This window comes from Bos mutus, chromosome 20 (assembly GCF_027580195.1).
Source record: "Bos mutus isolate GX-2022 chromosome 20, NWIPB_WYAK_1.1, whole genome shotgun sequence".
Classification (NCBI taxonomy): domain Eukaryota; kingdom Metazoa; phylum Chordata; class Mammalia; order Artiodactyla; family Bovidae; genus Bos; species Bos mutus.
Window position 1 is genome coordinate 61,885,906 of NC_091636.1, and position 13,203 is coordinate 61,899,108.

Genomic DNA, 13,203 nt, shown 5'->3' on the forward strand with positions numbered 1-13,203 from the left:
AGTCTTAGGAGTGAGGTCCTTTTGCCCGTCTGTCTGCTTCATGCCCTGAGTATGTAGCATATTTTTATAGAGAGAACACCCATTAGGAGGTTAAAATCATCTTTTCAAAATTCTATGACTTGAAAGGAAATGCGTTTGAATTTTTATCAGGAGGATATGAAAATAAGTAAAAGCAATAGAATCTAAAGAGAAGAATAATTTGTTTTCTTTTCCCTTTGCCAAAGGCCTTCCATTCAGTGCAGTGAATTGTAGCAATGACCTCATATGAAAAACCCATTGGACTTTAAGTAGTAAAACCTTCCTCTTTCCTTCACTTCTTCAGATAAGGAGACAAGGGGGCATCCAGCTCCTGGTGGACTTGCTGGACCATCGGATGACTGAAGTCCACCGTAGTGCCTGTGGCGCCTTGAGAAACTTGGTGTACGGGAAGGCCAATGATGACAACAAAATCGCCCTGAAGAACTGTGGCGGGATCCCAGCCCTGGTGCGGCTGCTCCGCAAGACCACTGACTTGGAGATCCGGGAGCTGGTCACAGGTCAGAATTCTTAGTAACAGCATGGCTGATGCTCACGATGAATTTCCTATCGTCCTGCAAGGTAGTGATGTGCTAACCAAGTGTTAGGGTCCTGGCCTGTCCAAGGGCTAATCACACCAGCCATCCTGGGAATAAATATGTGCATGTTTGCAAATGATAGACTTAAGTCAAAGGATATCAGATGTCATGCGAGTAGATTCGTCATGTTAAATAATTAGCATCCAATAAACATGACCCTCCTAAGATTCTTTGACTGCCTTTCAGTCTTTGTCACTTGGTTAAATGTTGACACCTTAAAATACCCTGAGTCATCATTAGAATGACTTTAATCATGAGTGGTGAAAGGCCAAGGCGTTGAGTTATTGGTAATAAGTTATATAATACTGTGCTTAGCAGCAGAGAGTTTATTGTCCTTAACAGTTAATTTCTTGAATAAAATGTTGATGCTTAGTAAAAGCCCCCAATTTATATAATATTACAGGTTAAGCAGTTTTCTTTCTAAAGTGATCATGAAAGAAAGCCTTATCCATGAGCATAGGACTTTTGAGTTTCAAGAAATGAACATAAGTATGATAACTATACTACCTTATAAAGCCATGGGATTAATCCATGAGATTATGCAAAGCCTTTAACACATACCTTCATGGAATATGTATGGACATAGGAAACCAGTCGTTTACTATTGCCTCTCACTTTTTAAATGGGAAGTTTTACTTGTTGAGGGGTCTAAGGTTATTGGTGACCTCAGTATGGAATTTCAAATCACTCTTCTCATTATACTGGGTTGGCCAAAAAGTTCTTCCAGGTTTTTATGTATTGAGTTTTATGCATATTCTGTAAGATGTTACAAAAAAACTTGAACAAACTTTTTGGCCTACCTGGTATATAATGTATATACATTATGTATGCAGTATACATATTGCTATTGCTGTTCTTTGGGATATTTCATTTTTGGTTCATATTTCATTTCCTTTTCTTTGGATTTTTCTTTCTCTAAGTGGTAGATTGTCTTTGTGGGGAAAAAAAAGTGTTGTGAAATGATAGTAGTGTTTCACGCTGAACTAACATGGGTGACGTGGTTAGGGAAGGACAAACTCCTGTTGCACACATGCACACATTTTTACTCCTTAAAGCAAGTATTTGTCGAGAGGATTGCAAGACTGATTCTCAGAAAAAAAACTTTTAAGTACCCACAATTCCACTGACCTTCTGTCTCGACGCTAAAATTTCCCTGAAGCTATGCTGATAAGCATATGTGCACTTGTTCATTTAAGAAAATACATTGCCAAAACTGGAGTCATAAATATTTGTTCATTCTTGGGTCAAGACTCCCAGCTTCAGCATATTGTCTTTAATTTAGCATCCTTTCAGATCATGGGCACATCTCCTTTATGTTCTTAGCTAAATTAGAAGTAGACTCTCATATCTTTGTCCTTCGGTTTTTTCTTTTCCTTTTCTTTCGTTTTTTCTTTCTCTAAGTGGAAGATCATCTTTGTAGGGGAAAAAGATGTTGTGAAGGGTTGTTGTGTTATGATAGTAATCTTTCACACTGAACTAGCATGGGGTGACATGGTCGGGGAAGGACCAACTCCTCTTGTGCATATTATGCACATATTATGATATGTAGGATAGTTTGGGGTGAGTTAAAAACTGAAAATACAACCGGCCATTATAGTTATTAACACTTGTCTTTGTTTCCTTTTTTAAAAAAATATTTATTTATTTGGCTGTGTCAGGCCTTTCTTGTGGCATGGGTATCTTTAGTTGCAGCACGCGGGATCTCGTTCCCTGACCACAGATTGAACTTGCATCCGCTGCACTGGGAGGGCAGAGTGTTAGCCCCTGGACCACCAGGGAAGTCCCACCTGCCCTTACTGTCACGAATTGTGTTTCAACTGGAAATGCCTGTAAGAGAAAGAACTCAGGGTGGATGCCTCTGTGCCTTAAGACCAAGCTAATGGCTGTATGTTGCTGCTGAGTTGCTTCAGTCATGTGTCTGACTCTTTGCGACTCTATAGACTGTAGCCCGCCAGGCTCCTCTGTCCATGGGATTCTCCAGACAAGAATCCTGGAGTGGGTTGCCATGCCCTCCTCCAGGGGATCTTCCTGACCCAAGGATCGAACCTGCGTCTCTTACATCTCCTGGACTGGCAGGTAGGTTCTTTACCACTAATACCACCTGGGAAGCCCAATGGATGTATGAGGCCAGCACACCCAAAGGAGCGCCCTCCTGTGTGCCTGCACTTTCATTCATGATTCGAAAAGAATTGGATTTTACCAACATTTGAATTTGCTGCAACACAAATGCCTTATCTAGAAGCACTCTCTGTGGTGGCTTCGGTCATTGCCAAAGAAACTCGGCTCCACGGAGAACGGTGAAGTGACTGATGGCTTCAATCAGAAAGGAGATGCAGCTGTGTGGGTCCCATGAGGCCGTCCGCCACAGCATGCCCTGTGCTCCTTGGGATGCTTGAAGCCGCCATGCAGAACGTGACGGCTGGCTCCTCCCGAGTCTTCAACACTGCTTCTGAAGATGCTGGACGTCACCCATGTGTGCCCCTGAGCGACATGCAGAATTTCTATGTGAGCCCTGATTGGAAACATCGAGGGCAGAGATATTCTTCAGAATGTCAGCACGTTTCCCCTTCTGGTGATGCTTTGGCTGTAAGAAAAATGGTGCATGTGTTACACAGAGAGAACAGATGCCTTATTCTGCCCCTTTTTTGAGTAGAACAGAAGTTTGCACCCACTGTCATATCATAACCACTGTTTCTTCAGAAACATGAGTTGGTGGTCCAGACTGTCTGCTAGAAGAAGTGCTGTATTCTGCCATGACACTGTCCAAGCATCAGAGCCAAATGGATTCAGGGTGACAGTGATCGCTTCTAAAATAGATGTTCTCTGTCTTCCCAGAGGTGAGCTTCCCAGGTGGTGCTACTGTTAAAGCACCCGCCTGCCAGTGCAGGAGATATAAGAGATGCGTGTTCAATCCCTGGGTCAGGAAGATCCCTTGGAGAAGGGAAGGCAACCCACTCCAGTATTCTTGGCTGGAGAATCCCATGGACAGAGGAGCCTCACAGGCTACATACAGTCCATGGGGTCGCACAGAGTCAGACACGACTGAAGCGACTTAGCACTCACTCACATCTTCCCAGAGGCAGGGCCTTATTGTACCTGGCTGAATGTCAGGCTTGAGTTTCACGTGTTTCAAAGAAAAATGTGTTGTCAAAATATTTACACTTGCTGAAGCTCCCGGTTTCTGGAGTTGCTGTGGTGGATACTACTGAAAAACAAGAAGCACTTGGCCAAGCTATCTCTTGAGAAAAACATCTAGGAAAGCATCCCACATGGAAGGAATTGCCGCTGCACCCAATCTGTACTAACAAAGCCTTCTAAATGTCCACGCTGGCTGACACCTGAGGGCGCCTGGAAGCCTGCAAGACTCCTTGAGCTCTATTTAGACAGAGCATCCAGATGCAGATCAGGCCAAAGCTAACTCCACTGCCTGAAGCAAAAGTCAAATAAGGCAAATGAATTCAGCTCCAAGAGGCTTAGAGACTTGTGTTCATCATCAGCACCAGCCATGGTCAACTGCCAAAGTGAGCTGTGAAAGCTAGGGTTCTGTTGGCTCCTGCAGAGCTATGCAAATCAAGGATTTTAGTAGGCCAAATGCAGAGAGCTGACTCATTGGAAAAGACCCCGATGCTGGGAAAGATTGAGGGCAGGAGGAGAAAGGAGTGACAGAGGATGACATGGTTAGATAGCATTACTGACTCTGTAGACATGCGATTGAGCAAACCCTGGGAGATAGTGAAGGACAAGAAAGCCTGGTGTGCTACAGTCCTTGAGGTTGCAAAGGGTCGGACACAACTTAGTGACTGAACAACAACAATCCGATTTAACTTCAGGATCATCCAACCCTCCATTTCTCTTATGTGTTATTCTCTGCCTTCTGAGTCTTGGACCCAGCCTCTGTGCACTGTTGTTGAATAGAGTATCAAACACAGAGTTTTGGGTGAGATAGAAAAGAATAGCATTATAGGTTTGCCAGGCCAAGGGGGACAAAGAGGGCTCCTACCCTCAAAAACTCTGTGTCCTAACCTGGGAGGATTCCATGAGTTTTACAGCATAGGTTCAAGGGCAAAGTTGCTATTAAGATTTGGGTGTGTGCACTTCTTTAGAGACAGGTATTCTCTTGATGAGCTTCTCTGATTCCTTTAATTGGCTTCAGGTGGTCTTCTCTGGAATAAAGAATGCTGACATCTTTCATTTATTGGGGTTTTATTTCTTCATGGCAAATAGATGGGGAAACAGTGACAGACTTTTTTGGGGGGGCTCCAAAATCACTGCAGGTGGTGACTGCAGCCATGAAATTAAAAGATGCTTGTTCCTTGGAAGAAAAGCTATGACCTAGACAGCATATTAAAAAGCAGAGACATTACTTTGCCAACAAAGGTCTGTCTAGTCAAGGCTATGGTTTTTCCAGCAGTCACGTATGGATGTGAAAGTTGAACTATAAAAAAAGCTGAGTGCAGAAGAATTGATGCTTTTGAACTGTGGTGTTGGAGAAGACTCTTGAGCGTCCCTTGGACTGCAGGGAGATCCAACCAGTCCATCCTAACAGTCCTGGGTGTCATTGGAAGGAATGATGTTGAAGCTGAAACTCCAGTACTTTGGCCACCTGATGCGAAGAATGGACTCGTTTGAAAAGACCCTGATGCTGGGAAAGATTGAAGACAGGAGAAGAAGGGGATGACAGAAGATGAGTTGGTTGGATGGCATCACCGACTCAATGGACATGAGTTTGAGTAAACTCCAGGAGTTGGTGATGGACAGGGAGACCTGGCTCGCTGCTGTTCATGGGGCCGTAAAGAGTGGGACTCTATTGAGAAACTGAACTAACTAACTAGTCCTCTAAAGAGCTCAGAAGATATTGTTATGTACATCCCTTGAGGCAGAAGGAGGACCCTGCCCCAAGGCTGCACTATTCTTTCTTGGCTTTCCCTCCCTTATCTCTGCATCCCCTCCCTTCCCTGATTAGCAATTGTTTGAATCTGCCCTTCCAGAGTCAGGAAGGTCTTGGAGGCTGGAGTCTGTTCCCTACAAACAAGGAATGGGAGACATAGAAACACATCTGTGCCCAAAAGCCCTACAGGGTCCTGTTCAGTGTCAGTCTTTGCCCAAGTTTGATGAGCTTTTCACTCCAATAAGCTTTTCTGGGTGAGTCCAGGCCCTTCACTCATTCCTTAGTCACTCATTTCTCAAATGCATGCGGATTTCTGTGGGTGTTGGGTGTTTGCTAAGCCTTGGATATCTGCATACATGGGCTTGGCAGTCAGCTGACCCACCATGCACAGCTTCTGCTGGTGGCCTCTGTGATGGTTGGGGGCCCTGTTGTCAATTGTCACACTCTGGCATCGCTGGCTGCTGATCTTTAAAAGAGATGTCCCTGGCAAATGTGTTGATGTTTTAGAAACTTAACTAGACAAGCAGAAAAAGAGATGATGGCTGGAAGAGTGGAGTAGAGAGTCATAAGTAAAAAGGATCATTCCACTTCCATTGTCACAAGGATCCTCCACAAAACCTTTTTGGAATGAGGTTAGATACTTGTGTGTGTGTGTCCATGCATCCTTAGTCGTGCCCAACTCTTTGTGACCCCAACTGGACTGTAACCCTCCAGGCTCCTCAGTCCATGAAATTTTTTAGGCAAGAATACTGGAGTGGATTGCCATTTCCTCCTCCAGGAGATCTTCCGGACCCAGGGATTGAACCCATGTCTCTTACATCTTCTGCATTAGCTGGCAGATTCTTTACCACCAAGCAGCCTGAGAACCCCCTAGACACTCATACATGAATCAAAAAAAAAAAAAAAAAAACCTGATTCAAATGTAACAACTGTGCCCTTTCAGTTCAGTTCAGTTCAGTTGCTCAGTCATGTCCAACTCTTTGCGACCTCATGAATCACAGCATGTCAGGCCTCCCTGTCCATCACCAACTCCCGGAGTTCACTCAAACTCATGTCCACCGAGTCAGTGATGCCATCCAGCCATCTCATTCTCTGTCATCCCCGTCTCCTCCTGCACCCAATCCCTCCCAGCATCAGAGTCTTTTCCAATGAGTCAAATCTTTTCATGAGGTGGTCAAAGTATTGGAGTTTCAGCTTCAGCATCATTCCTTCCAATGAACACCCAGGGCTGATCTCCTTTAGGATGGACTGGTTGCATCTACTTGCAGTCCAAGGGACTCTCAAGAGTCTTCTCCAACACCACAGTTCAAAAGCATCAATTCTTCGGCGCTCAGCTTTCTTCACAGTCCAACTCTCACATCCATACATGACCACTGGAAAACCCATAGCCTTGACTAGATGAACCTTTGTTGGCAAAGTAATGTCTCTGCTTTTGAATATGCTATCTAGGTTCGTCATAACTTTCCTTCCAAGAAGTAAGCATCTTTTAATTTCATGGCTGCAATCACCATCTGCAGTGATTTTGGAGCCCCAAAAAATAAAGTCTGACACTGTTTCCACTGTTTCCCCATCTATTTGCCATGAAGTGATGGGACTGGATGCCATGATCTTCGTTTTCTGAATGTTGAGCTTTAAGCCAACTTTTTCACTCTCCTCTTTCACTTTCATCAAGAGGCTTTTGAGTTCCTCTTCACTTTCTTCCATAAGGGTGGTATCATCTGCATATCTGAGGTTATTGATATTTCTCCTGGCAATCTTGATTCCAGCTTGTGCTTCTTCAAGCCCAGCATTTCTCATGATGTACTCTGCATAGAAGTTAAATAAGCAGGGTGACAGTATACAGCCTTGACATACTCCTTTTCCTATTTGGAACCAGTCTGTTGTTCCATGTCCAGTTCTAACTGTTACTTCCTGATCTGCATATAGGTTTCACAAGATGCAGGTCAGGTGGTCTGGTATTCCCATCACTTCTTTTGTAATCCTTCAGCCAGCCTAATTGTTCAGCAAGAAGCAAAGACATTCCAGGCCCCTCTAGTACACAGAGTTTTTTCTGTTGTATTTTCCTTCCTGCCTGTTAGTGAGTTGGTGAAAACAGATGTGTATTGAAGAAAAAGGGAAGCGAGGTTGACATATGCTTTGAATTCCTCTCTAGATATTTACAAACTAGGATGTTTTGTGAACAAATACTCAAAGGAACAACTTTAGTGATCAAAAAATAAATAAGTAAATAAAGCATGTTTGTAAACCAGACTTAGGGTCTATATCCAGAAGGATTGAGAGCACCAAATTAGAAACAATGAAAGATAGAAGGAAAAAAAAAATGATCTTGCAGAGCTTTAAATTATTTACTGAATATTCCTTGGCAAACTGTTTGAACAATAATAAAATGTTAAAAATTGAGGTAGTTACATACATTTACACTCAACCCATAACCGTGCATGTTTAAAAAAAAAAAAAAAACAGCTGCCTGTTTGTACTACAGTATGTCTTCACAGCAGAATACATTTTACCACTGCCTGTTAGACCTTGCAATAAATAATTTTCTTCCTGTGCAATAATTACTATGAGATGATGATCAGAATTTTATTTAAAGCCAGTTGAAGCAGTTATATGCTAGCTGTTACTTGAAATGTTCCAAAGCAAATAAACTTTATTAGAAGTGCTGCATGTCCTTTGGGCTTGACTAATACAATTTTTCTCTCTCTAAAGATGGAAATAATCAACCTAAATTTTGAAAGGCCCAACTAAAGATTTCAGAATGCTTTACAAATCATAATAAAGCAGTCTTTATTAAACCATAAAAATAAATAAGTTTTATTTCAGATGAAAGCAAGTGTCCTTAAGAGTTCTACTTCTCCAAGAGCAGAGTATATTTTTCATTTTATGCTTCATGTAACCCAAGTAGTCTTTCCTTTTAATTAAGGTGACAGGCTTCAGTTTAACTATTTACTTACTAGCATTAGGTCAGTTGATTTAATTCAGTCAGTCTCCAAAGGGCTCCAAAGTTGAGTTATCTGCCCCCAAAATTTATATGTTGAGGTCCTAACCCATAGACCCTCAAATTGTGACTCAGATGTAATTAGTTATGTTAGGATGCCAAAGTAAGATGGGCCCCTAATCTGATACAGCTGATGTCTTTATGGAAAAAGGAGATTTGGACATAGACACACACAGGGAGAATGCCCTGTGAAGATGAAGGCAGAGACTGGGTTGATACTTCTATGAGCCAAGGAACACCAAAGTTGGCCAGCAAACCACCAGAAGCCAGGAGAGAGGCATGAACCAGATTCTCCCCCACAGCCTCAGAAGGAACCAATGCTGCTGACACCTTGATCTTGGACTTGTAGCCTCTGAGATCATTAGTCAATAAGTTTCTGCTATTTAAACTACTCAGTCTATGGTACTTTGTGATGGCAGCCCCAGGAAACTAATGCAGACCCACCTCAAGGCTGTTCATCTGTTCACAAATATGAGCAGATACTTGTGGGTCAGGTAGATAAAGCAATGCAAATAAATACAGGACCATGTAGGCTTACTTAAAAGTGTTGCTGTGTTTTAAATAAATAAGGCTCTATTGCCCTGATTTCTTAATAAGTCTTCTTTTCATTAAAAAAAAAAAAAAGTATTATTTATTTATTTACTTGGCTGTGCTGAGTCTTAGTTTCAGCACACAAGATCTTGGGGAATCTTTAGTTGCAGCCTGCAAACACTTAGTTCTAGCATGCAGGATCTATTTCTCTGACCAGGGATCAAACCCAGGCCCCCTGCTTTGGGAGCATGGAGTTTTAGCCACTGAACCACCAGGGAAATAAATCCTGAGGCATCTTCTTAAAACAACTACTTGTAAAGAATTAGATGTGGCAAGGGTAATTGAGCAAATGCATTGTATTTTAATTTTTAAATTGTAATAGATATGGTCAAAAAATAATATAAAAGTGCTTATAATGAAAGCAACAGTCCTCAACCTCATCTGTCTTCCTCCTAGTTCCCTCGGAAGCATTCAGCCTTAATTTTTGCTTCCTGTTGCATTGTTTTTTAGCTTTCTTGTGTTTATCCCGTGTCTTTAGATAATATGCTTGTCTCAATCTAAACAAATTATTATAGGCTTTTAATACTGACTTTCTATCATAATGGAAGGAGACTTTTTTCCTTTTTCATCACTCATGGCTTTCTCTCCTTCTTTCTAACATGGTGACATCATTATCCTTGGTTCCTCTCCAGATTCACTCAGTAACTTCAAAAGCAAACCTGTGTTTCTCCCAATCTAACATAGACACTATCTCTTATCACTCCGTTTGTAAGATGAGGCTATTAGTATTCCTTTGTCTTCACCCTTCTCTTTCACAGCCTTTGTCATCATCCTTCCCGTCTGTCCTAAGTTGCTTCAGTCCTGTGTGACTCTTTGTGACCCTGTGGACTGTAGCCCACCAGGCTCTTCTGTCCATTGGATTCTTCAGGCAAGAATACTGGAGTGGGTTGCCATTTCCTTCTCCAGGGGATCTTTGCAGCCCAGGGATCAAACGCCTGTCTCTTACGTCTCCTGCACTGGCAGGAGGGTTCTTTCCTACTAGCACTACCTGGGAACCCATACTTGACTTTATTGCCGAGAATGAATATAATTACACTCTATTCTATAAATGTAGTCAGTCTTCCAAAGTTTTCTATAACTTGATTCAAAAAGTTGAAAGCCAGAGATCAGCCTTTGCCTTATGAGCAACCAATGTGGTACCTGCAATCACATTTCTTTCCCCGTGGCTTCAAAGTGATGATCCTTGTCAATGAAGTACATTTCTAGCATCATATCTGGATGGATCATCAATGACAATGCCCATCAACTGAGCTTTGTCCATGATTTCAGTCATTATTAATTCCTTGGTTTTCTAAGGCTCTCCCTATCCGAATCTTTTGTCTTTGGGGCAGATTTGGATAATTGCTCTCTAGACCTGCTGTATAGCTGTCTTGGGTTAGAACTTCTATTCACTAGATCCTATAACCTTCTCTTTATTGGTTTTCTGTCCTTTAAGTTCCATAAAGGGCTTCCCCAATGACTCAGTAGTAAAGGATCTGCCTGCAATGCAGGAGACACGGGAGATACCATTTCGATCCCTGGGTCAGGAAGATCCTATGGAGGAGGAAATGGCAACACACTCCAGTATTCTTGCCTGGAGAATTCCATGGACAGAGGAGCCTGGTGGGCTACAGTCCAGGGGGTTGCAAACAGTCAGACATGACTGAGCACACAAGTACAAATTCCTTAAAAACTTGTGCTCAGGAGATGAAATTATGAAAATATCAGTACTAAACCCTCACACATGATTGATATTTACTTGATATGGACAGATAGAAAATTATTTTTCTCAAGAATATTTTCTGTAATTTAATTCTATCCTTGATACTGTAAAAGTCTGTGATATATCTAGGTGTTGCCCCTTTGAAAACATTCTTTGGTATTGGACACTTCCAGTTTAAAGAGTGATGACTTTCAGTGCCAGAAAATTGTCTTGTTATTTTTCAAGAAATTCGTTCATGTTTTTCTTCTCTTTCTGGAATTATTTTGAGTCAGACTAATTGGGTTTTTCCTTCCTCTTCAATAATTTGCAGCCCTTTGTCTTTTTATCAAGCATGTTGAGAGCTTTCTCCAGCATCTACCATTTCCCTCAACCTATCTATGAGGTTTTATTTTTGATTTTTTCTTCTTGCAGGGGTCTAAGGAGATATCAGTGGTAGTAGTATTTTATTCTAAGAACTTTCTGTGTTCTTGTTTTATGAATGTAGACTGTTACTGAATTTCTCTAAAGCTATTATTTAGAACTAAGGTTTGTTTTCTCTTTACCATGAGTCATCTCACTTTGCTGTGGTGTCAAGTTTTTGGTTTTTTTTTTTCTGTTTGTATGGGAACCTTCCTCATTGATTTTGCAGACTTACTTTAAGTATATGGTAACCCCTGGGTTGGGAAGATCTCCTGGAAAAGGGAAAGGCTGCCCGCTCCAGTATTCTGGCCTGGAGAATACTTTGGACTGTATAGTCCTGGGGTTGCAAAGAGTTGGACACAACTGAGAGACTTTCACTACTACTCACAAACTCTCAGTTCTCTGCTTATTTTTAAGAAGGAAGAGTAGAGAGTTTGTCTGAGCTCTGAGCACATTGGTGAAGTTTGTGAACTGTGAGCTTGACTTCAGGTGAGCAGGTAAGCGTTGAGTTGTAATATGTGGGATCCTCAAGTATCTTGATGAGGGGAGTTTTTCTCTGAGGGTCAGATATCCACATTAGGTTTTTATTTCTCCCCCAATGCAGCTAATTTCTTTGGAGAATATTTGAGTTGTTTGTTTGTCTTGTTTGTTCTTCTGCCTGGAGGGAGGGGTCTCAAATTCTGCAAGGGCAGTCGGCCACCTCACTGGGTCCTCAGGATGGAGTCTTCTGTGTCCAGGTCCTGCACTGTGCTGGCTTCCTTACCAGTGTCATCAGCCAACTCAGCTCCATGTATTCTGTAGCTCAAAGAAATGAGATGAAATATCTCATCTGCTGAATGACTCCTTCCACTCTCTTCTTTATTTCTTTATGTCCCTAATAAATAACATCTTCCCTGCATGAGTTTTGAACAGTTTGGCAGGCAAAGTGTAAATAGTACTAAACCTTATCTCTACTGCCTATAGAAGCCAAGTTGGCAGCATTAATTACTCTGTGTCTGCTAGCCAACTTAACTATTTCAAAAGATTTCTGGGGTGTAATGTTAAATAACTCTGGAGGGTAAACACCCTTTATGGAAGGAGACACTGGAACAGAGGAGAAGCATTTTTCCCTATTAACATGCTCCAGCTTATTGTTTTCCTCTTATTTTATTTGTATAATCAGCTGGAGACATGGCTCATCTCTCCAAAGAAGGAAAGTGAAAGTGTTAGTCATTCAGTCATGTCTGACTCTTTGCAACCCCTTGGACTATACCCTGCCAGCCTCCTATGTCCATGGAATTTTCCAGGCAAGAAGGAATACTGAAGTGGGTTTCCATTCCCTTCTCCAGGGGAATCTTCCCAATCAAGGTATTGAATCCGGTCTCCTGCATTGCAAGCAAATTTTTTACTGTCTGAGCCACCAGGGAAGCCCCTAAAGCAGGAGTCAAACATTTTGTCAAGATAGCCTTTCCTCCATCATCATGGAGTTTTGGGGGGATCACTTGGGACTCCTGGTGAGCATTTTATAAATTACACTAAGAGGTACTGAAATGGGTCAGAAAAGCATGTTATTTAAATCAAATCCAGGGTGACTGTCTTCCCACGATATAAAATAAATCCCAGATTTATTTCTTATCCCAAATAATGTCCAGCCATGTTATCCAACATAGCACATCTGAGGTTTTGCAGTAATATTAAACAACACCCAAAAGATAAAAATGAACAAGGGCATTCCAGGAATGAAATGCCAGCAATGTAGAGATGCTTTGAATTTTAATATAATCCCCACCAAATACCAAATTCCCAAGGAGAAATTAAAAATCAAAGTTTAAGTCCACTTTCATGTTGAAGTCCAAAGACATTAAAGTTCAAAGGAATTAAAGTCTAAAAATCGATATCTCTTGCCATTGTGTGTTAAAGTTCAAAGTCCACAATTCTTTAGTTAACTAAAGTGTAAAAACCATCCTCCCCAACTTTTTTACTCTAAGTCAGACTAGCTGGAATTTTCCTTCCTCTTAAATAATTTGCAGCC

General features: G+C 41.7%; 1 protein-coding gene across 1 annotated transcript in view; it reads left to right on the plus strand.

The window, feature by feature from the left end:
- Window positions 1-13,203, plus strand: part of CTNND2 (catenin delta 2) — a 1,090,646-nt gene that overhangs the window by 841,937 nt on the left and 235,506 nt on the right. Inside the window, 1 exon segment of the mRNA XM_070357848.1 lies at window positions 323-536. Within this exon segment, the coding sequence (XP_070213949.1) occupies window positions 323-536 (214 nt within the window).